General features: G+C 38.0%; 1 protein-coding gene across 1 annotated transcript; it reads right to left on the bottom strand.

The window, feature by feature from the left end:
• Positions 1 to 1,174: 1,174 nt before the first annotated feature.
• Positions 1,175 to 2,427, bottom strand: LOC145072310 (uncharacterized). Its single transcript, XM_079018715.1, has one exon. The coding sequence runs from the start codon at positions 2,198 to 2,200 to the stop codon at positions 1,340 to 1,342; it is 861 nt and encodes a 286-aa protein (XP_078874841.1). The 5' UTR covers positions 2,201 to 2,427; the 3' UTR covers positions 1,175 to 1,339.
• Between the last annotated feature and the right edge of the window lie 23,696 nt (positions 2,428 to 26,123).

Raw genomic sequence — 26,123 nt, 5'->3', positions numbered from 1 at the left:
CTCTTCACGACCGGTTGCTACAACATTTTGTACCTAGCTCCCATATTCCTTGGAGAGCAGAAATTCTTTCATTAGCTTGGCCCAATGTTCGTAGTGGACATCGAACGAAGGGATGCTAGGGTTGGCAAAATTTTGGTTGTTTGCTTCTGCCATCACTCTATAGTGTAATTCGTTTTTCACAATCGATCTTTGTTGCTCTTGTGTTTATCACTCTCTCTTGCACTCGTGTTTGACCTTTTCTCTCGTTTTCTTTTTCTCTCTAATACGTGTGTAAATCCAAGCACATACTAATATTAGTGTAAATTAGATCTACACACTAATAAAACAAAGATGTACGCATACGAGCTAAAGAGTCATTAGACTAATCTAAGAAATATTCAGTAACAACAAACTACGGGGCGGAGGTGGTATAGAAGACATTGGGTGCATGGACCCCATTTGCAAGTGGGTCCCACCTCATGATTTAGATAAAATTCTTATTTTTTATTAAATTGAAGATGATGTCCCCACTTGGTTATATTGTTGGCACCCACTTTCAAGATTTCATGTATTAATCTTATCTGCTTTTGTTATTTCCTTTTTTTCTTCTCATTTTTCACTCCCTTGACTTTTCAATAAATAAATAAAAACAAAAAAAAAAAACCAAAAACCCAATATCTATAGTTTTAAATCTTAAGAAAGCATCACTGCTGCTGTACTCCTGTTGATTTTTGGTCTGTCTCAGTAAAAGATTTTCATATTAATCTGGAATCACTAAAAATCTCGATCACATTTTGACTAACTCAAGGACTAACACAACCAAAGACAACTAAACGACCCAATAGCTCTAATATCCATTTTGATCAATCATGTAGTCCTATAAGATTTTACGTGGAATTTAAAAATCATATTGGTCAACTCAGTCAAGAGTCCTTGACTCCTTGTATGCAAAAATGATATGATTGTGGTTTTTCCTTATTTAAACTTGGACTTTATTTTCTGAAACAGATTCTGCAAAATACATGCCATGATGCCAATATTACCGAGTGACTTAAAAACTACCACAAGGTTGAACATTGACGTAAGCAACAACAAATGTCTACTTTTTCGGAGTTCTTCTAAAAAGAGGTAAATGTGATCCTCACCAATCCGTCCTACAGCCATCATAGAAAGTAACTAACAATGTCTGCAAAGCTAATAATTAACACTTAGAAATTATGATTAACTTGAGAAAATGTAGTCACCAGGTTTGATCCCATTCTCTTAAGATAGTGAAATGATGGATACAAACAGACATGATGGAAATAACAGCTACAGATGTACAAATATCCATTACATGTAAGCTAAAAAGTTCAAAAGTCTAGATTTGATTAAAGTGAAGATGGTTCAGTTCGAACCATACCTGTCGAAAGACCTTAACAATTAGATCATGATATCCATCACAATTTAATGTCAAATAACAAGCCAAAAGTTCCTCAAGCTCTTCTGCTTTCCTAATTCGCTTCTCCATTATCATTTCTATCATCGAGTCTCTGAAATCCTGCTCTGGATGAAATGAAGTTTTCACAATGGCAAAACTATCAAGACTGGTCCTGAATGCATCTTCAGTCACTCTCTCCTTTGTCTTCATCAATGGTTTCTTCACGTCTTCAAGAGCTTTGATCTTGTATGCAGCCTTAGCAATTGTTCTTGGAGAATGACATTTGACGTTACCACCATGCTTTCTGCTTATATGAAAAGATTTCCGATGGTTCTGATCGTTTGACTTGATCTCATTGATTTTCATGTTTTTCACCTTCTGCCATTCCTCCTCCAAGTTTGGATCTTCGAAAGTGCAATCTTCTGGAGACTTGCGAAAATCTTCATCTGCATCGCCACTGATCAAATCTCTTATTTTTGTTTGGTCAAAGATCATGTTGCCGGAGCTTCCATAACCTACCGGAGAAACATTGAGTTTGTTATCTGAACTACACAAACTCTCGTCACCTTCATCATTTTCTTTCCCAAATGAAAGCCTCCAGTAAAAACCATCACTATTTGAACATTGCTTTGGTAATGGTATGTGGTTTGCTTTCGTTTTGCAGTCTGAAGATTCAGGTTCTGGTTGGGGTCCTTCACATCCTTTTGTGTTCTTGAATCTTGAAATCCATAATTTGGAGAAGACATTTGAGGTTGAAGAAGACACCGTTTGGCTGGTTTTCTTTCTACCCGATTTCTTCATTTTGATCAAACCCAAATTCGTTATCTTGATTTGGAAGGTTTGATGTGTGAGTTTTAGTGGAAAGGAGTTGGCGGTGGACGGTTAGAGATATCGATAGTGGGGAAGTGGCCATTTGGAGGTGGTTTGTTTTATGGAGTCGTGGTTAATGAATCATGATTGCTATGCTATCTTTCAAGTTCAAACGCAAAGGCCCGCCATGGATCTTGTGAGCAGGCACTTTCTTTCTTCTTTTCATATTTAGATGGGTCCTACACCTCTGCTTTTGCTGTCATGCTATTCTAAATTGGAGGGGACCAATTCTTTTCTTTTTTTGTCCTTTAATTCTCAGAAAGTGCGGTTGTGTTTGTTGGACTGAATTACAAGTGTTTGCTAAGTTTAGTAGTGGATATATCTGAATATTATTATTTCATTGCCTTCGAATTATTAAAAAAAAAATTATAATTGTATTTTTAACTATGTCCATATATTTACTAATCTATATAGGAAAGGAAGGTTAAAACCAAAACTAACTATAAAATCGAGAATACGGAGACAAATCTAGGACACATATTTCTTTTTGCCGTAAAACCCGCATGCATATCGACGCGACGGAGAAATGTAATATTCATATGAGAATATAAAGCTAAGTATAAGCTCGCATATTTTAAATATGTCGCTTAAGTGCTTCAGCGTACAGGGAAGAAAAAAACAAATAATATTCATATACGAATAAATATATTCATATATGAATAATCACTAGACACATAATTATTCATATATGAATATATTTATGCATAAATGAATATTCGTTATGTATCTATGAATAATTATGTGTGAATAGACACTTACTTATTCATATATTAATATACTTATATATGAATATATGGATATGCTTATTTATATATTAATATTATCTGTTCCGTCGTCCCGACACACTATAGCGTTCAAGCGGCATATTCGAAATATGTGAGAAATAGTTATTTCGAAAAGCTAAAGCTAATTTAGTTTCCAAAAATTATTTTAGGTTGTTATTTTTTACAAATAAAAAACTAGTTTCTAATCATGGTTTTAAGACAAAATCTCAAAAAAGATCTCTATGGTTGTCAAAAATCTCAAAAATGGTCTCAATGGTCCAAAAAAGTTTGGTGATGCATCATTGGTTCAATTTCTGATACCTTGTGTGGTTTTGGTACCTATAATTAACAAATATACCCTTTTTAATTTTATTTATTTTCTTTTTCTTTCATTAAAAAAAAACATCACTCACCCATCTCTCTCTCTCTCTCTCTCTCTCTCTCTCTCTCATGCTACATTAGTCCTTTCACCTTCTCATTCTAAAAAAAGATACCAGCATCGCCACCACCGATCAACAAAGAGGACTCGTGAAGGAATTTAACACATGTTAATGGAAATGTGAAATGTGGAACCATGGAGGGGTTTTGTGAAATGTGGTAATGATTCAGGTGAGTTAGGGTCTTAATGAACGCATGCCTTATAAATAAGAGTCATGAAGGAATTTAATACATGTTAATGGATAATGGAAATATTTGAGAGGTTTGACTTTTCTGTCAAAGTCAAATAGCTAGTATGAAAATGAAAAATTACTTTGGATACATTTGATATATGGTTGAAATTGAGTTTATACCCTTTTAATATCATTGGTGTTGTATTAGAAACGCTAAGGAATGAATTGAATTGAGCTATTTAAATTGTTAACAAACATTTAGTTCAAAAAGGACATGATTGACTTTTTGAAAAAGTCTAAAATGGGACAAGAACTGGAACTCCAAAGTCATGATTAAGAAAATTAGTTGGAGTTGGTAATTAGGGACGAGCTTTTGTTACAACATATGAGTGATAACTTCAAGTTACAAGTATGTTGATTGAGAAATGAATGGAATGGAATCATGAACTCCATCCTTAGATGAATGATAATGATTTGATGTGTTTATCGACACGGGAAAGCGAGCCAATGGCTAAGTTGGCGAAAGTGTAATATGATGAAGAAAGCGAGATAGTACACGAAAGCGCGATCATGATAGCTTGACAATGAGTATGATGATGTTGACTTAATGAGATCTTTTGGGATCCTAAGGAGTTGGAAACCAGATGTCAACAATACCAAGTGATGAGTGTTGTGGTAGCTGTGGAGGAAGGGTGTCCTTATGAAGCCAAGACACTAGTAAAATTCGAGAAATGGTGCATTAACCTAATGCACTAGACTAGTGAGTGAAGAGTAGAGTCACTACAAGGAAAGAAGTGTAGTGTGAGATACCTGAAGGTACTTTTGGGTCGTGAAAGAAGAAAAATTATATGAATATTGTCTCAAGTCTTAAACATAATGGAAACTTAAAATGACAATGATAAGTCCAAGAGAGTACCTTACCCTAGCGTACTAGACTACTATGATAAACAATTTAACAGGAGGAACTTTGTAAGCCCTACTTACAAGTCCTGTAAATTGTTATGAGAAGTTAAAATTACACATAGAATGTGATGCGGGCGACAGAAGTAGTAAGACTTCAATGTGTAATAGTTTGATGATGAAAGAGAAGGAATCTAGAAGGTGTTGTATGATCAATAAAGTAGGAAGACGATTTCACATAATGGAATATAGAAGAACTACTACCATGAGATAATCAAAGGGTAATTTGGACCTTAAAAGAAATACCCTCATTTCTTTCAATGGGTAGATGGTAAGAAGGACATGGAAATGTGATGATGTGATGTTACAAGATCTCATAGTATTTTGGGGGCATAGTAAGAACAACATGTGGTACTTGGAATTATGGGTGAAATGAACGAACCAATGATACAATATTTATAACTCATAAGTTGTGAAAATTAAAGATACGAACCGAGCACACTCAAGTACAATTTAGTACTAGGTTTTGGTATTGCTGCTAACTGGAATCGACAACTAGACAAAGAGCAGATAGATTTATGATAATGGGAGATTTTATTATGAGTAAATGTGGAAGACACGAATTTGCCTTAGAGTACTATGGGTCACTCGAACTGTGACCAAAGGACGCAAAAATCAATTGATATAAAAGTTGGTTGTGCATTCAAGAAAGGGATAAGAAATAGAAAGAGGTAGAGTATGATGATACTTGAGAAGTTAAAGTGACGAAGTGTAGAATGGGGAGTCGATTACTCGAGCATCAATTTTGAAAGACACATGAATGATGAAATTATGATAGGAGCCATATGCAATGAAATGTTGAATTTTGTAACATCCCAAAATTTAAAGCCAAAAAATTTCATTTTTAAATAAGTTATTATAAAACCATAAGTAGTAAAACATCCATAATAACATCACATGTCAAAACCATAGTGTCCATAGTCAAACATGTTATCATGAAATAATATCATAGTGTAATCCAACAGATCTCATGTGCGGAAAACATAGTGTGATGCGCTGCGATCGAGCCAACTCCTTTCCTTTGAAAACGAAGTACCTGAAATCAAAACTGAAAACCGTAAGCACAAAGCTTAGTGAGTTCCCCCATCATACCACATACCATACAATACACGTATTGTCAGGCATATCCGGGTGCCCGAACTACCCCTTCGGTCCTAACGACCGGATACTGCCGAGCATATCTGGGTGCTGGCCTCCCCTTCAGTCTATTTCAACCGGATAACTGCCTAGCATATTTGGGTGATGGCCTCCTCTTCGGTCTGTTTCAACCAGATAACGGGGACTATTTCACCCCCTACCACTACCACATAATACATAACATAAACATACTGCTAGGCATGTATGGGTTCTAACGACCCCTTCGGTATCTTTCAACCGATAACCGGGGACTATTTCACCCCTACTACTACTAACATGTACCACATAGCATCCTAACACACAAACATAACAAATAAGAGCATACCAGATAATTATCACAAAGACAATCATCTAACAAACAACTCCTAGTAGGCCGGCATTATGGCCTTAGACCCACTTGTACTGGAAGGTAACTGACCACACACTGCTAAAGTCCCGCACCCAACCCCATCTGCTGGATGACAGGTTCCCGAACTGTCAACATCAAAATAACACCCAGTTAATAGTTAGGTTCCAACACATAACTATAAGTCCATGCTTGGGGTAAAGGACTACTTTACCCCAATCTTAGCTTGATCCAAGCCTAAAGCCCAATCCAAAGGCCCAACATTCAACTATGAGTCAAAGCCCAACATACGACCCAATTTTCTAAATTGGGCCCAAACGTTTACATGGTCTTATTCTAAGGCCCAACCATTTATTCTAGTCCAACATTTGACATTCTAATGGCCCAATATCATATAATCATTAAGACCCAAATAATGGCCCATCTATGGCCCAATTTCTAAATTGGGCCCAACCTCTCATGTGGGCCTTACCCTAAAGCACATCCAATTATTCTAGTCCATATGATTATTCTTGGATGGCTCATTATTGGCCCAAACACCAAAGCCCAAGTGAAATTAGGGTTTCACATAAAATGACGATTAGGGTTAAGTGTTTCTCACTTAACCCATTAAGGACTTAATCCATAAAGTCCATCACTTTACTAGATAAGTCATATGGTGTGATTGGGTGTAATTCACAACTCCGTTCCAATGGCCCAAAAGTGGATCCTAATAAGTCCAAGGCCCATAAATCCAATAATAGGGTTTTCTAAACTCTAATTAGGGTTTCCAACCCCATCTTAGCCCAATAGCTAGGTCTTTTGATCAATTAGGGTTCATTAGGCCCATTAGGGTTTAGTCCCTTTGTCCAAACAACCCAACGAATCAAACACAACGAACACACCGCCACCCAACACGGCGGCTTGTAGCGGTAGCCACCACCCTACGGTGGTGGTTTGAGTTTTCTTTTCATTATACTAATCTCTAATTACATTTTACAATGCTTAACCCAAAATAACACATCAAAAATAAAATGCACATATAGCCACCTTGTGGTGGCTGGCGGTGGCGAGTGGTCGCAGCCACCATTTCACACCCTCACTTGTTCAGCAATATTGTGACAACCCGAAATTTCCATTCTGAACAAACGATATCAAGCCAATAGATGTAGAACAATTACAGTGAAAACTCAGATTTCGAGTATAAGTTTGGCAGTTTTCAGGATTTTACACTTAAGGAGATATTAGGAGAGTGGATGCACTAGGGTTTTGTGCAACACTGTTATTCTAATACTCTAGGACATTAGAGTTCGTTCCAGGAATAAAAATATTTTCTACCAAAAATATCTCAGGACTATAAATAGAATTCTGAACCAAATTGGTTCATTTGTTGAATTCCATTTAGAGAAAAGTCAAAATTCTCTCTCACGGATCTTCGGGTTTTTATCCCAAATTGTGAGTACTTCGATCTAGTTATGTTATATAGCTTAGATTGTGTTTAGAAACAACAATTACATATCAAATCTGTGAGATTCGGGAGTTTACCGTCCAAGAACGTTCTTGGAGAGTAAACTCCAATATGTGGCTTAAATGCTACCTAGTCATTTCACCGTGATTTGTAACTACCTTAGACTTGTATGCTAGTATGTATATGACTAGAAAACATCAAAATCGGATTAAGACCCCAAGATTTGGGAGTTTACCGCCCAACAACACTTGGGGAGTAAACTCCATTTTAAGGTCCTAAAGTGTTCCAATGAGCCTCAAAGCTTTAGAACTCGAACTAGAACCCACCATTGCATGTTTAGGACACCAAAAACAATTAAAATCAATGATGACAAGTGAGTTCACGGCCAAGGGTGTTCTTGGGCCGTGAACTCCATGTTTAAGTGCCAAAATGCCCTTAAAACCTTCCTTAAGCCAAGAGACTGATTTGGGCATGTACCTAAATGAGTTTTGGACTAGCTAACACACTTAGAACACCAAGAGTAAGGTGTTCATGGCCCAAAAGGTTCTAGGGCCGTGAACTCCATAAAATGGTGCCAAATGGTGTCATAAACTCTTCTAAAGCCATGTACAAAAGCCTAGTTTAGTTCCTAGTTAATTTAGAGGCTTGAAAACACCATAAACACTATCCCAAGGGAGTTTACGGCAGTAAACTCCAAGGGAATATGGTCCCAAGGCCGTAAACTCCTTAAAAGAGTTAAAAGGAAGCCCAAACACTTGATTTAGCCTTGAAACAATTCACCACTATAGTTGTATTAATTCTAAGCTTCATTTAGAGACCTTAGTGAGAGTTTACGGCCAGGAGTTTACTCCCCTGGGCCGTAAACTCCAAGACATATGGTCATTAGACCTTAAACTCCCATTAGGGGCATTGCACTCCTTTGTTGCAACCCATTAGCCTCCTAGCACTTGACCAAAAGTGTTTTCCTTGCGTTTAAATGTTTATACTTGTATAATTAGTGTTTTAATCACTAATTATTTATATACATATGTCTTCATATGTAATTAGGATCATTGTGTGTGTCTAAAGTCTTCACTTGACACCAAGCACTTGTCTGATAATTCCTTACGATAACAGTTCATTCAATTCCAGTCACCTACTGCAGGTGAGTTCATACCCCTTAATTAATGTTTTAAACTATTTTTAAATGTTTTATGGGGGGGATACAAGTAGAATCATGCTAGTTATTATATCAATCACATGTGATTAATAAGTAGAATAATGCTAGTTATTATATCAATCACATGTGATTAATATGCAGCATTCAAATGATTTACTACACATTAGCCGTTTTATCAAACAGTTTCCTTCAACTGATTTTTATAAACATTTTATATGTTTTAAACTCTTTATTACACTGTACATTTTACTCTGTATATCACATTTCAAACTTATTTACAACTATGTTTCAAACAAATGTTTCCTTATACTTAAACTGTTTTATCAAATTTATGCCTTCAAACTATTTTATAGATTGAAATCAAGTCGATCTTTTCTGAAGATAATAATTATGTTCAAATGTTTTACAAAACTTATTTATGCTTTTATATTATAAATTGCATGCCTCTATATGTATAGTTATATAAAAAATGTTTAAAAGACTTAGGAAGGCTATCCACCCTATTTCCTTTTCGCGCTTGAGACGTGGTCTTGTGGGATATCGAGTATTCATCCGAAAGTCATTTAAATATTAGTTATATATCATGTGTACATATATAGTCATAAAAGGGTCCTTCCAGTTCATCCTATGCCCTTGGGTAGCAAGGGTATACATCCATGTTCATACGTACCAGTTAGATTACTAGTAAACTACCATATGGGTAGTTTAGGAAGATACTATAACTATTACTAGAACGCGATATCATACTATGAGTCAGTTCATTCATGAGTCAATACATACTACTAGAGAAGAACATATACAACTATACTAGAATGATTACATTACTATACTTGCTAGGTAGAGAGCACGTACATTACAACTAGAACAGTTCATTACATTACACTTACATTAATACGTTAATAAAATTGTGATCCACTGTATCGGAGCATGCCTTAAATGTCATGGCCCGAGTTGTAGCCAGAATTCTCTTGGAGGGAAAGCGTGAGTTTGCGTATAGATCTATACTGGATTGACTATCCTACACCTTGCTGCTAGCTACAGCCGGACCTGCAGGTCTGCGGGTGCCAAACGTCATTCCATTATTATGACCATCCGTATGCCGTTGTTACCAGTCGATAGTATGGTGCAATTAATCACATGATGCCTTAATATAAATCCGGTTTAAGATAGTTAGTACAACAGTTGTTCTTACAGCACTACACTACAGTACTACATTTATTTTCCCCTTACATATATTTTGTGATCTTTTCACTTAAACCTTTAATGTAAAAACTATATTTTGATAATGACAGTTACACTTGGGAAAATTACATACTTTTACAAGAAACGAACATTTAGAGCATTTAAGTCTTGGTAGAAGACTACATTGAGAACAGTTAAGTCTTGGTATAAGACACCTTTATATAAAGTAGGAATCATAGGGATTTCTAGGTTTTTCAAACATTTACAGTAGTTTTACAAACATTTTCATACTTACAGTTCATTTACAAACATTTTCATACTTACAGTTCATTTACAAACAACTTCTTACATACAAATTAAGACACTAAAATACTTATGATCTCACCAGCTTCAAAGCTGATACTCGCTTTCAAAATTACTTGTATCCTCAGGTCATCATAGACAGGTACCGATGCAAGGAAAAAGGAAGATGGAGCTTGTTCAAGACTCATCTTTCATTTTTATTTATGCTTTAGTGTTTATCAAAATTTGACAGAACACTTGTATAATAATTATATTATTAATGAAATGGATGATGTTGTTGCTTGTTTACTACTTTTCATTGTTGTGATACTGTACATGACATCCTCCGCCCCAGAACGTTTCTGCCGTTCTTGGTTTTGGGGTGTGACAAATATGAAAACATGGAAACTCTTGAACTGAACACGAAGAACACACCCATCGGAGCTCTTGTGGCGATACGCGACAGTTGTGCGATATGGCGGCAACAACGGCAGTATATGGCAGCGACAACAATGACGAACCCAACAACAACAAACTTGAGCGGTCATAGCGGAGAAAGGACATGGCGGCCTTGAACGATAGCAACCGCAACAGGAACATGAGACCAACTGATGGTCCCCATCATCACCGACTAGGGAAATAACGATAGCGCTGGAGGGCAGCATGGACGTCGGCGGCTGCTGGATAGGACGATAACGAATGACGATCAGGGTAGCACCGACGAAGCGAAGGAGCGAAAACAATAGTGTCGCTAAATGTCCGTCAACCCCGGATTCAACGTCACTAGTGACTCTTCCTCGCTATCGGTGGTAGGATGAATGCGAGGTAGTTGACGACTTCACATTGGTGGTGGTGCGGCACCGAAAGTCGAGGAACGAGGATGGTCGCCGGTTGTGGGAGGCATAAGGATGGAGGTGGTGGCTACAACATGGCCACTAGGGTTAGGTTTTGCATCACATAAATACCCAGTCACCATTCTAAAGTCATTTCTATGATGACAACTATGGTCCCTCCCTCCATAAATAATTTCGAAATAGATCCCATAATTTACCCTTTTAACCCCTCCTTCAGAAAACCCTTACAAATTAAGTCTGAAACTTACCTTTTTAACCCCAACCATCCAAAAACCCTTCAACTTAAGTCCCAATAATTACCATGCAGCCCCTGTCTTCATAAATATTTACAAACTGAATCTGGAACTAACACTTTTAACCCCCAACTTCTAAATTATGCCAATTTACTCCTCGAAACCAACACTTTGCTATATAACTATTTATTTGGGGTTACTATTAATTTATTAATTTATTTTATTTATTTATTAAATAAACGGGGTGTTACAAATTCGGGATCGATAAGGAGTAAATGTGAGGCAACAAGCTCTCGTGAAGGGATAAATGAAACACCTTTCTACACGATGAGGATCATCGTGTAATTTAAACCTTAAAATAAATGTCTTCATTTCTTTTAAGGGGTAGATAGCTAAGAAGAACCAAGTTACAAGTAACGAGATAATTTGGAACCAACAAAAAAATTGAGAGTTGAGTTGAAGCAATGCCAAGTGATTTAGAACTTCTTTTCATGGTATGATTTGACTTTTGGACTTATGTGCTAACTCATGATGAGATCTTTGTTTGAAATGTAAGTTAAAGAGAATGAAGAAGGATAGGGACATTGTATGGGAAGTATATACAAACTTGGATAGTATAGTACATGTTGGTATAAAGGTAGTACACAATGAATGATATACATGATTGGATTATTATGATTAATTGTATAAATTGACTTGCAGAACTGGTTGACTGTAAAGCTTCATTCTCATGAATATAAAGTAAGGCGTTTGGAAAGAAAGGTAGAGGAATTAGTAGGAGCTAAACTGATAAATCATAATTGCATTAAAGTTTAAAGGATGGTTTTATGCTTAAGGGCATAATTAAGTGTAATGTATTGAGAATGATAAGTATAGAAAATAAATAATTAATAATGGTGTGCTTGGGAACGAAAGGGTATACCTTGGCAATATAGAATACCTAAATAAGGAAATAGAAAAATGTTGACTTAAGGTTTGATAACCTTATTCCATGATGTTGTCAAAAGTTTAAAAAGGGACAAAAGGGTAAAAGTCGCCAAGAGGGTTAATAAACTGTAGGGATCATATTGTTGCGTCTTGGGCTCGTTCCTTTTAGCCCAGTTTTGTAGCCAATTTGGGCCTGACCAATCGTGCATTATTTTAATCTAGGGTTTTAATATTTAAGGTGCATGCATCCATCCTTATTTAATAACACTTTTATCATTCTTATCATAGTATTGTAAAAACCCTAGCTCACCTCTACAGTGGAAGTTCTTCATCGAGCTCTACTGAGGCGTGACTACATTTGAATCATAAGCTTTATATTGATTCTATATTGTGTTATTTGCCTTTTTTGATTTAATAGTTTGTTCTTCATTAATATTCATATGAAAGATCTAAACGATCAAGAGATTTATTCTCGTCAATTGGTATCAGAGCAGGAGGCTGTGTAATTCATATAAATCTCTTATGTTGAAGAAGTTATAAGGGTTTTCCACATTGATTGATATTAATTGAGCCGTCATTCCTAATTGGCGTATCTCATTAATTTTTGATCTTGCCCTAACGATAAATTATAAGTTTGATCTTAAACAAATTATCGATCAAACATCATCACAATGTCTATGGATGATTCGCAATCTAATCCAATCAACATCTCCAATAGTATTGGATCAACAACAAGGATTCCCATCTTATACACTTAGGAATATGAAGTTTGGATGCACCACTTAGAAGATTATGTAATCGGTTCAGAGGATAATGGGTATTTGATCTAGGAAGCAATGATAGTTGGTCTGTTTGCTCACTCAAGCACTTCAAAGATTGTCAAAAATCAAAAGGAGTACAATCAGCTCGTGAATGATGTGAAAGACATTCCTCAAGACGAGAAAGAGAAGTTTCAGTGCAACATTAAAGCCTTAAGAATGATTAGCTTCTAATTTATGTTGATGATATCATCTTCGGCTCCATGAATCCCAGCCTAACAGCTGAATTCAAGAAATTGATGGAAACTAAATTTGAGATGAGCTCAATGGGTGCAATTAACTTTTTCCTTGGTTTAAATATTAGATAGGGACCCGAAGGCATTTTTATCAATCAGGAGGCATACACAAGGAAATCACTTTCCAAGTTTGGGATGTTAGTCGATTCAAGGGTGAAGGTTCCTATGGCATTTGGCACCAAGCTAGCACCTTCATTAGACAAACCAGCTACTGACATGACGCTTTATCGTCAGATGATTGGATCTCTGATGTATCTTACTAGACAAACCATCTTTCGCTATCTAAAGTGAACCTCCTCTCTCGGTCTATGGTATCCAGCCAACTCAGGATTTTTTTCCAAGCATTCTCAGATGCAGACTTAGGGGATTGTGGATTGGATCGTAAAAGCACTACTGGAGGATGTCAATTTCTTGATGTTAAATTGGTTAGCTGGCAATCAAAGAAACAAACTTGTGTTTCTCTCTCCACGGTTGAAGCTGAATATATAGCCGCCGCCCGATGCACATATCAGGTCGTTTGGGTACGAAGTCAGCTTAGGGAGTATGGGCTGAACATGAAGAAAAACCCACTATATTGCGACTCTGAAAGTGCAATTAGGATTTGTCATAACCCAGTGCAACACTGAAAGACAAAGCACATAGCACTGCGGTATCACTTCATCAAAGATCATGTGGAAGATGGTAACGTAGAAATTCATTTCGTTAGGACCACTGATCAATTAGCAGATATTTTCACTAAGGCCTTACCTGAAGCTAGTTTCAATAAAATCTTACAAGGCCTAGGAATGATCGAGGCAGAATCAGTACCAAAATCGCCTTCGCTTCATTAAAGGAAAGAAGCGAAATAGAGCGAACGCTCGGTCTATTTCGGGTTCGGTTCACTCGGGAACCGAAATGAACCGAACGTTCGGTCTATTTCGGGTTCGGTTCTTCTGAATTCGTTCGCTTCTTTTTCATTAAAAGGAATTTTGGTTGTATTCTTTTGTACACTGTTTTTCATAATTATTTTTATGTTTTTAATTTCAAATTTTTTTATTTTTATAAAATCCTAAAATAATTTTCTTTTTGTTTTTTCACAAAATACAAAAATATTTTCCATTTTATTTCAATTTTCTTATGTTTTTCTTCGTATCAAAGATACTCTCAATGGCGGAGTTGCAGCATGTATAAATTCTTTTCATAAGACTAGTTAAGTGTCTCTAGATGCATGCTGTTGCATGTTGACCAAAGCCTCAAAAGATTTTGAGTGAAGCCTTAATAGTGTGATAAAAAGAAATCATGTTTTCCAAATTAGGCTATTACATTCACTCTAATCGAGAGCTACCTTACTCTTCTCATATTGAGTTTACAGTTTTCTGCTAGGTCCTTCTTATATAGCAGAGGCACATTCGCTTCTTAAACCACCTACATCTTTTTTCTCTGTTACACTTCATGTCATTCATGTAACCCTTGAGACTCTCAGCACTTACCACTGAGGTTTATGGTTACACAACATCTGCGTTTATGATCTTAGTTTCGTGCCACTACGTACTAAGTGAAACCCAAAAATTCAATACCAATAATGAATTGATAGTGAACAATTACTATGTTCTAGCTTTCACCAATGAAATCTCTTTTAATTTTGAGTGATCTTTTTGAAATTGTCTATCATCAAGACTTTTCTTCCCCAAGGATCCAGTTTTAATTTTTTTTTTCTTTGAGATTTCTTACAAGTCACTGAAAATATCTCTAACCTACTTGTTCAACAGGCCACACTAGTCTCACAAATACTTCATTCTCTTTTGGTCTTATATCAAGTACCGAAATCTGAATTGAAGAAAAAGCCACCCTTACAAGCTTCATATCTAAAATATGCCTTTCATTTCTTCTTCAAAAGCATTTGATCATATTTTAACGGCAAACTACACAAACACTTTGAAGTCTATCTTGACTTGAAAGGAAGAGATTCGTGCCCTGGATTTACTGTTTCATGTCTTAATTGACACCACAATATCCCATAAAGTTCAATTTATTTCTTTTTCATTCACACTCTATGCACGAAAATCTTTGATTTTCCAAAAGTCTAGTTCTAATTTATATATGAGCTACTTTTTATAGCTTGGGTTCTAACAGGCATTATGGTGGATATTATGAGGGTGACAACGGTTCATGTTATTGATGTGGGTGACATTTCAAATAAAGCATGATGGATGAGTCAACAATTATCTAATCGTTTCGTCGATTTGAAAAAGGTACTTTCTATGGAAAGGCGTGTAAAAAGTCAAACTTTTTTTTCTCTCTCCCGCGTCATCACTGGGGCTGCCAACTGTCTACTCCCCATCGCATCTGGAACCGTTTCACAAAAGGACAAGATTTTAGGCGGATCTTTCTCTCTCCTACTCTCACATATAAAAGGGTTTCTCACGATCAACTTTACTTTTTGACCACTCACAAATCTTCTAAAAGAAAAAGGAAATTTCTCTCACTGTTCATTATCTTCTTCTCAACCTTCATCAATGGCGGAATCGTCTTCTGTTCAAGATACCTCTGTTCACTCCAACCTTCTGGCCATTAAACCCAACTATAATCTCATTATCGACCTTACGCCTTCAGCTTATGAACCCTACATGCTGCAAATTGTGGAGTGCCTCAAATACTCTCCACTTGTTATCGCTCTATCCCAGGTGGAGGTTGTTCCCATGTCTTGCCTATCTCACATCTACTCCACTGCATACTACAACAAAGTTGCTGAGAGATTACACTTCGACATTCACAATGAGAAGACCTCGATTTCCAAGAATCACTTTTGCAACCTGCTAGGTCTTGTTCATGAACCCACCATGGTAAACCCCGATTCCATCACCACTGGTCAATTGTTCTTAATGTTCTACAATATGGGGTACACTGAAACCCTAACCACAGTGACGAAGTTCAAGAAATCCTGCCTTCCTCCTCAATGGAAAGACATCTTCAAATTGTTGTTCAAAGGTCTTTCTGAGCGAAGCGCTGGATCTGATGGTGCAAGCAAGTCCTTTATGACCATGCTTTATGGTTTGTACAATGGCGTACATTTGGATTATGGCTCAGTTTTATGGCAACAACTTGTTCAAAGCTTATCCTCTTCTTCACGTCATTCTGAAGTCTCTTGTGGAAGGTTCTGGTCCCTTGTCACAAAATGGGCGATGGATCGTCTCCATGTCCCAATCATGGCAGATTCGCTTCTCTCTTCTATTTCCACGTTTCATACAACCAAGATTCTAGTCAATGATCTGTCCAAGTATTTGTTTGTTTGATCGATTCTGGCATCCATGTATGCCTGTGTGTCTGACCAAAGTGCAATCATTCAAGAATACAAGAAACTTCCTTCTTCGGGCCCAAGGGAACTCACACTAGTAATGGTTCATTCCATTGAGGAATCAGATAAACCATCCAAGAGGGGAGAGAAACAAAATAAACAGAATGAAGGACTGGTAATCAAAGGAGCTAAGGCGAAAACTCCAAATAAATGAAAGACTGAAAAGGCAGCACCTTCATAGCCTAAGCAGAAAAAGACAAAGAATCCTGCTCGGAGGCTTATTCTTCAGTCCTCGAGTGATTCAGATTCTGATTACATCCCTATTGGACATAAACGACCCTCTCCTACTGCATCTGGGAGCGAAAGCTCTGATGAGGAGGTTTCGGTTCGTGGTGATACCCCTTCTCGCTTTCCGACTCCCGATGTACCTGTTCATTCTAAAGCACATTCTCCTCCACCTGCTTTTATTCCTATTTCCTTACCCACAACCTTCCCAGTTATCACATCCCATCCTTCTTCCACTATTCCCATCCCTACACCCATTTTTTTCGACGCCACTACTACCACCACCACGGGAGTTCAGACCAACGTATCTAATACGGGGGTTCGTTCTTCTCCACCCGAAACCCCTGCCACTACTAAATATCCATCTCCTACCCGTTCAATCGAAACACATACTGTTCTTGGAGGTGAGGACTTGGAATTTGATTCTACTTACTTCAGTCCTTATCGTGTTCAAAGCGACGATGATGATGACGCTCCTATCACCAAGCAACATCTTAAAGATGGGACTGATAAGCTTGATCAGTTACTTTCCTCTTCCTCTGCTAATCCCTACTCAGAAGCTGCTATTAAGGCCCTCTTCTCTTCTGCAGTTAAGGTGCATGACACCTCTATCTCCAATGCAGCGAAGGCCATTGATGTCTCCACTTCTCAATGCCAAAAGGCTTCACTAGCAGAGGAAGCCTCTACTAAAGACTGCAAGGAAGCGACCGCAAAAGTCGAAAAGCTAATCTTAGAAGCTCAAATCTTTCTAGATTCCCTTTAGGCTGCTGCTCAGAAAAATGCACATACCGTGACTGCTTCGGTTGATTCTCTTAAACGCTCACTAGAGGTCGAGTTGTCACAACTTGGCGTGGCTCGTAAAGCTATTGAAGCTGCTAATGAAGAGATTCATACCAAAGTTGATGAACGGTTAACTACTCTTGAGGCAGAGCTAGCAGTTGAAAACAAAGTCATGGATGAGTTGGACAAGCGAACCTCACAGCTCAAAGTTTAGAACTTAAAGCTCCGTACTGCAACTCAAGAGCTTAATGATCTCAAATCTGAAAGAGAGGTGATTCTCAGCTCTATTGGTGATGTCCATTCAATCCTGCTTCATCTCCTGGACGCCCATGACTATATCCTAACGATCTCCATTCACCGTCACTTGGCTGAGAAGCTATGTCCAGCCTTGGATATTCTCAGTTGCATTGAAGGTGTTTCGGACACTGTCGTTCATCCGAAACAAGGGGAGAAAAGAAATCCCAACGAGGCAAACTTGACAAAAATCAACCTCCACCTCCTCCAGAACCTAAAGCTACTGCTGGACCAAAGGATAATGAAGCTTCGGCAAGTAAAAATCAAAAGAAAAAGAAGATCATTGGAGAAGATGATGAAGATGATATTGATGATATTGATGATATTGTTACTGGAGCTCCTTCGAAGCCTGATCCAAAATTCAAGGCTTCTGAGCAAGAGCTTCGGGAGAAAATGGATCGGTTGGAGAAAGAAATGAAAGAGAAGGAACTTCTTGATAAAAAGAAGTCAATGTTTCCCAATTGGACTATTGAATCGCTCTAGATAGAAGTCATTGATGAACCGAGTACTCATTGGCTTGAACCTGTTTTATCGTTCAGTCTTGAGAACTCGAAGGACGTTTAGTTAGACATGCCAATCAACCGAAAGGCATTCATCTTTCACTACTTCGCCTCTACTGTTTTCGTTCCTTCTCCAGACCCGAAGGTTGATCGGGATCTGCTGGAATTTTATCTGGAATTTGCTCAACCACAATACCTGACCTGGAGCTTGAAGAAAATTACAACAGTTAGGGTATTAATGCCATCTTCATTTGGGAAATTTATCAATGTCAAATTCAAAGTGACCCGAGGCTCAGATAGCTCGGTCCATACCATTTCCCTAGCTCACCTTCTAAATTTAAACTCACACGACTGGATACTCCTCATCAATATTCTGCTATGCAATCCTCAGGAGTATCAACCGATCATTAATCATATCAAGCGAATGCTTGTTTGTTACATTCATGAAGTAGAAAATATGGATCAAGAGATTGTCGCTGCTATTCACAAGCGTACTACGGTCAAATCAATTCGAAGAGATGGCAATGTAAACACGATGATTAAGGGAAAAATTGACATGAAGTTTCATACTGTGATGTTCGTTAGGGGCGAAGGTCAAAAATGCCTATTCGCTCTTATTTACAAACACCTGCTCTCTACTGCTTGCTTGGAGCATATTTTGGAGATCATCCATAGGTGTAATCAGAACAGTGAAGCTGACAAGAGGTTGCTTACTGATATGCTTCGTTGGTATATTCAGTTTTGGCAGACGCTTCTTGCTATTATTTCTCAGTTGTTTAAAGTTGTGAAGCACGTCAAGGTCACACAACCGAAGTGAAGGTCTCGCCAAAATTGACGCAAAGGGGGAGATTGTAGGGATCATATTATTGCGTCTTGGGCTCGTTCCTATTAGCCCAGTTTTGTAACCGGCTTGGGCCTAACCAACCGTGCATTATTTTAATCTAGGGTTTTAGTATTTAAGGTTCATTCATGCATCCTTAGTTAATAACGCTTTTATCATTCTTATTATAGTATTGTAAACCCTAGCTCGCCTCTACAGTGGAAGTTCTTCATCGAGTTCTGCTGAGGCATGACTACATTTGAATCATAAGCTTTATATTGATTCTATATTGTGTTATTTGCCTTGTTTGATTTAATAGTTTGTTCTTCATTAATATTCTTGTGAAAGATCTAAACGATCAAGATATTTATTCTCATCATAAACCTTAATGATGTATTATTACTTTTTAAAACAAATTGAATAGTGATCAAATGACCAAGGATATACGGTCATCAAAGAAATTGAAAAGCAATGGGATGAAATTACAGTGAGATGGTTCATGATAAGATTTTAGGGATGGAATCCTTTTAAGGAGTAGATAATTGCAACATCCTAAAATTTAAGACCGGGTTCTTAAATTAATAAACTAAATAAATGAAAAATGATTTATATAATTAAATCATCAAGGGATAATCATATCGTTAGTTGATATGAAGTTTGGAAGCTTAGAAGGGAAAATAATAACATTTTAGAAGTTAAAGGGGCAAAAGTGTCAAATTAGCAAAGTAAGTTGACTAAAAGGGTTTGTAACGACCCAAAACTCAAGGGTAAAAATTTCATTTTTAGTATAGCTGAAACATTGATACCATTTATGATGGGTTTGAGCCATAAGAACATTCCTATGTGCACATACAAACCCTAATGCTTGGATGTAGGTTTCTCTAATGAACATGCTTTTCATCCAAGACTTGCAAACCCTAGATCTATGATATATAATTCGAAATTAACATTACAAAGTACATCTAGATGATTACCTCTTCTTGAAAGTGTGAATCTTGTTATCCTTGGAGCTTAGAGTCACAATTGTCACTCCTCTAATGGCTTACAAACACCAAGAAGCAAGAGGATGATATGGAGAGAGGTTGAGGACACAAAATCGGCTCTAGGAACTCTTTAGGGTTTCTGGTAGCCGATTTCTGTAGTCCCAGGGTCCTTTAAATACTTGAGTTGCTAGGGTTACAGCCTGAAACCCTAATTGGATTACTTAGGCCTTAAGCAGTCCAAGGATCCTTCTAGATTAGGGCTTGGACGAATTCAAGGAGTCCATACACCTTAATTTCGTCCACCCTATGATCCATAAGGGTCCACAGCCTAAAACCAACTATCACACAATTGACAGTTTTAGTCCCCTTTATTTAATTAATCTATTTTAGCCACAAAATTAATTCTTAATTAATCTTGTCTATTATTAATTAAACTATATGATTTCTTATTTAATATATTAATCATATAATATATTAATAAATCATAATATCCTCTTTATTTATAAATCATCCTATCATGTTGATTTGGTGAAGGCAACCCAAAAGGACCATGCACAACCGGGTCAAATACTTACCAAATATAGTTACGGGCTTAGACACTAATCCAACAGTCTCCTACTTGGATATGTCTAGTAACTCTAATGTAAGCATATTCCGATTAGCAATCGTAGCTCCCAAAGACGCTGTCAAAATCTGATCTTATAAGTAACCTGTCCTTTAGATAAGGGATCGTATAGTCCTCTATTCTAGATATCATGCGGACAATTACAAGGAACATAGTCATACTTATTGTCCAGCAGTTTGTATCTCAATCTCTGATTCATTTGACATAGAACTTAATTGAACACATCAATTCAGTCTTGACCGGACCCGACACATAAGTCAAATCAAATCATCGAGGGACCCTGATATCGTTTTTACCCTCTTTGGATAAAAGGAACAGATAAACTTCGACGTATATGCATTTACTATTCACTTAATCAAATCATACACAACAATGTGTTTTATGACATCAAGCTACTGATGCGTTTTCGCATTATCGATGCACAACCAATCACTAAAAAATAAACCATATATCTAGGTTTTAAGACCATATGATATTATCGTCTTGCGATCACTCATGATAAATTCCATGAAGTGATTCCAGCAAGAGTGGGTTTATTCCAATGCTCAAAACTTGTTCATAAGCACTCATGAACGTTGTAGCAAACTTTTGCTATGTCTAATACTTTTCAGACAATCTACACACATATTCATGACAGTCTTCATTCATACCTACTTCCAACATATGAACGATTGTAGACCATTCGAATAATTCGATTATTCTGAAATAACTCAATTATTCAGGAAATCAAAACATGCAAAGTGAAACAATAGTTAAACAATTAACATACGACGGTAACTTTACTTATAAATAATGCTCCTTTATTTAATCATCAAATGTCAATTACATTTATCTATTACACGTTTCTAAACCATCTAATCTAAACTAATATCGTCCTTTAGCCCAATGCTCCTAACGTGCTGCAAGTGCTTAACCCTACTCACTCCCTTCATAAGCGGATCAGCTGGGTTATCCTCTGATGATACCCTCTTCACTATGAGGAGTCCTTCTTCTACCCGATGTTGAATAAAGTGATATTTGTTGTCGATATGCCGAGATCTACCATGATCCCTCGGTTCCTTGGTCAAGGAAACCGCTCCTTCATTATCACAGAAAATTTCCATAGGCTCTTTTTTGGCAGGCACAACTCCAAGGTCTCCAATGAAGTTCTTCAACCATATCGGCTCCTTTGACGCTTCGCTCACTGCAATATACTCTGATTCACATGTTGAATCAGCTACTGTCTCTTGCTGGGAACTTTTCCAAGTCACTGCTCCTCCATTAAGGGTAAAGACCCAGCCCAACTGCGAACGGTAATTGTCACTGTTGGTCTGAAAACTGGTGTCACTATACCCTTGCACCTTTAAGTCATCACTCCGACTAAGGACTAGAAACCATTCCTTGGTTCTCCGAAGGTACTTAAAAATGTTCTTGACTGCGATCCAATGCGCTTTGCCATGGTTCCATTGATATCTGCTGACCATGCTCAAAGCGAAAGCCACATCAGGGCTAGCACAAGACATAGCATACATAATCGAGCCAAGTGTGGAAGCTTATGGTACTCGGCTCATTTCTGCTATCTCGACTTTGGTACTGAGGCATTGAGTCTTACTCAACTTGGCATTAATTTGGATCAGTAACTCTCCCTTCTTTGAATTCTCCGTACTAAAATGTTTTAGTACCTTGTCCAAGGAAGTATTCTGACTAAGTCCTATTAGTCTGTTAATTCTGTCTCTCACTATCTTTATTCCCAAGATATAGAAATCCTCTCTGAGGTCCTTCATAGCGAATCACTTCCCGAGCCAGGATTTAACTTCCTGCAGTGTCGGGATGTCATTTCCTATGAGCAGTATGTCATCGACATACAATACGAGGAAGCTAACTATACTCACACTGGATTTGACATATACACACGATTCATCTTCACTTCGTATAAACCCAAACTCTTTGACTTTCTCATCGAAGCAAAGATTCCATCTGCGAGACGCTTGCTTAAGTCCATAAATGGACTTCTCAAGCTTGTACACTCTATTGGGATGCTTCGCGTTGACAAAACCCTCTGGCTGAGCCATGTGAACATTCTCAACCAACTTCACATTAAGGAAAGTGGTTTTGATATCCATTTTCCATATTTCATAATCATGAAATACAACAATGGCCAGTATCACCCTAATAGACTTTATTTTGGCAACTGGCGAGAAGGTTTCATCATAGTCAACTCCGGGAGTTTGAGTGAAAGCCTTCGCAACCAATCGCGCCTTATATGTGTGCACATTCCCATCCATGTCGGTCTTCTTCTTGAAGATCCAATTGCACCCGACCGTCTTACGTCCGGGCACATGTTCAACCAAATTCCAAACTTGGTTATCGTACATGGACTGAATCTCGTTGTCCATTGCCTCTTTCCATTTCGCAGACTCCAGGCCTGCCATGGCTTCCTTATAGCTGTTAAGTTCGTCTAAATTTATTAGTGTACTATCACTAATATACGTGTCCCCTTCTGTAGTAATATGAAAGCCATACAACTAGGGTTGAATTCTAACTCTTTCGGAACGTCTAAGAGGTAATGACTCGTCAATCGGTTCAACCGGAGTTTCCTCCTTGGGTTGAGCACCAGCGTTAGAGGTTCCTTCATCGCTCGGCTCTTGAATCTCTTCAAGATCGATTTGCCTCCCACTGTCCCCTTGGCTTATGAGTTCTCACTCTCGGAAAACCCCTCTCCTCGCAACGAAGTCAACATTGTCACTCGGTCTATAGAAGAGATATCCAAAGGATTTATGCGGGTAGCCGATGAAAATACACCGCTCACTACGAGGTTCGAGCTTTTCGTGAGTCTCTTGTCTTACGAAAGCCTTGCAACCCCAAACCTTTGTATGTGTCAATGAGGGAGCCTTCCCTGTCCACATTTGATGAGGTGTTTTGGCAACCTTCTTCGTAGGGACTAAGTTAAGGATATGGGCAGCAGTCTCTAAGGCGTACCCCCAAAATGAGATAGGTTGTGAAGCACGACTCATCATGGATTGAACCATGTATAGAAAGGTTCGATTACGCCTCTCAGCTACACCATTCAATTGTGGTGTCCTTGGTGACGTTAATTGTGAAACTATTCCGCATTCCTTGAGGTAGTCGTTGAATTCAAGACTTAGGTACTCTCCTCCTCAATCAAATCGAAGCATCTTGATTATCCTTCCCAATTGATTCTCCACTGCTTGTTTAAACTCTTTGAACTTTTCAAAGGTTTCTGACTTGTGCTTGATTAAGTAGATATACCCATATCTACTATAGTCATCGGTGAAAGTCATGTAGAAGCGGTTCGCATCCCTTGTGGTTGATCTAAAGAGCCCACACACATCGCTGTGTATGAGTTCCAATAGACCCTCACGCCTTTCACAAGTGCCAGTGAAGGGTGACTTGGTCATCTTTCCAAGTAAACAAGACTCGCACACGTCATTGTCCCTAAGGTCGAATGACTCCAACACTCCATCCTTTTGGAGTTGGGCTATGTGTTTCTTGTTGACATGTCCAAGATGACAATGCCACACGCATGCTTTATCCATACTATTGGAAGAATCCAAACACAACACATCATTTCCTAGGTTATCTACAACCATCACAGTTTCATAAATTCCATTACAAGGCAATGCTTCGAAATATAAAACACCATTTAGATAAGCATAAATAGAACCTTTCTCATTATCAAATGAATATCTAAATCCTTGTCTAAACAAACCATGTAATGAAATAATGTTTCTTGCCATATCTGGCGAATAGCAACAATTATTTAAATCTAATGCTAATCCATTACTAAGCGCTAGAGAATACACTCCAATGCCCTATCTTGTGGCAGTGGTGGCACTCTGCCTCCTTCGGGTTAGAGTTGGGCTTAGCAGAACCAACTTTGGTTCCACTAGAAGAGGTACCATCTTGGGATTTTCCCTTGTGGTGGCTCTTTGAAGGAGCCTTCCTCTTCTTGCCTCTCCCTTGCCCAATGGCCAAAACAGAAGCAGCGGTTGGAGTGGGAGTTGATGCAACAGACTTGTCCTTGAGATTGCTCTCAACAGTCCTAAGCATTCCTTGAAGCTTGCTCAAGGTGACCTCTTCCTTATTCATATGGTAAGTCATGCGGAAATGGTTGTCGCAAGGAGGCAAGGAGTGAAAGATAATGTTTATTTCCATCTCTTCATCGAAGTTAACATTTCACTTCAGGAGGCGATCGACATCTCTGCATCTTTTGCAGATGAGCGGTAAGGAATTCTCGATTACCCATTTTGGCAGTGATCATCGAAGTGATGATCTCATACCTTTCTTGCCTCGCACTTTGGTGGTATCGGTCCACCAAGTCTTGATGCATCTTGTAGGGATAGTAGTCCTCGTAGGACTTTTGTAGTTCAGTAGTCATGGTCGCCAACATGATGCAATGGACTTTCGTGGCATCACACTCATGGGCCTCAAAGGCAACAATTTCTTTGGGAGTAGCGGTGTTGATGTTCACCTCCTTCAGCTCCTTATCGAAGACATACTCTTTGTCCTCGTAACGATTGACCATTCGGATGTTACGGATCTAATCATATTGAAATTGGTCCTGTCAAAGATCACTCTCCCACACAAGTTCATGAGTGAGAATGAGCTGGATGAGGTTGAGCCTGAAGCGTTGTTGTTGTTTGAGTTCGACATCTGAAGAAAATAATAATGTTTGATTAGAAATGACTCCCTAAACACCCAAAATGAGAAATTAGGGATAGGATCTAGCAACTTTATTTACATATTAAAAAAGGGATGTCGTAATCTAACATGCAAATAACTTGAAGGTAAGTGAATGACGATTCACTAATTCTCCATCATGAAAAACGAAAAGAAGATTAAGTTTAAATGTATTGAAAACTCCTACATTCGTTTAAGATTCATTGAACCTTTTGATGGCATGTTTAAATCTCGATATGCCCCTCAAGTTTGTGACTGGGATGCTGAGGATCACAAAGCAGGTTCTGAATAACCATGCAAATGTACATGGTGCCCTCATTGTTACATTCACATATTCGATGCGCTGGTTAACCACACACGCCCCATCGAACTATGACAAACAATGAGTCACCCTTTGCCACCTTTGCTTAGAACTAATTAGTGTGCCAGTTAACCACACACACTCCACTAACTTCTTAGCTAGGGTACAAAGTGTAATTTCATGGGATTGCATCAATTAACTTTTCCTAAAGTAACTAAGATTGGGAATTTTGTAAAAAGATTTAGTTACTTTATATAGATTCATTATACTTTTAATGAGGAAGGGTTTGCCCTATCCTACCCGTTCGACTAACGACCCACCACCAATCAAGGAAGCGGTGGGTGACAGTGGACACC

This window comes from Lactuca serriola, chromosome 1 (assembly GCF_051521515.1).
Source record: "Lactuca serriola cultivar US96UC23 chromosome 1, Lser_US96UC23_V15, whole genome shotgun sequence".
Taxonomy (NCBI): domain Eukaryota; kingdom Viridiplantae; phylum Streptophyta; class Magnoliopsida; order Asterales; family Asteraceae; genus Lactuca; species Lactuca serriola.
The sequence above is the reverse complement of the archived record's forward strand: the minus strand, read 5'-3'. Positions and strand labels throughout refer to the sequence as shown.

Coding starts and splice junctions, on each gene's coding strand:
- LOC145072310 (XM_079018715.1), bottom strand. CDS start 2,200: ATGAAGAAATCGGGTAGAAAGAAAACCAGCCAAACGGTGTCTTCTTCA.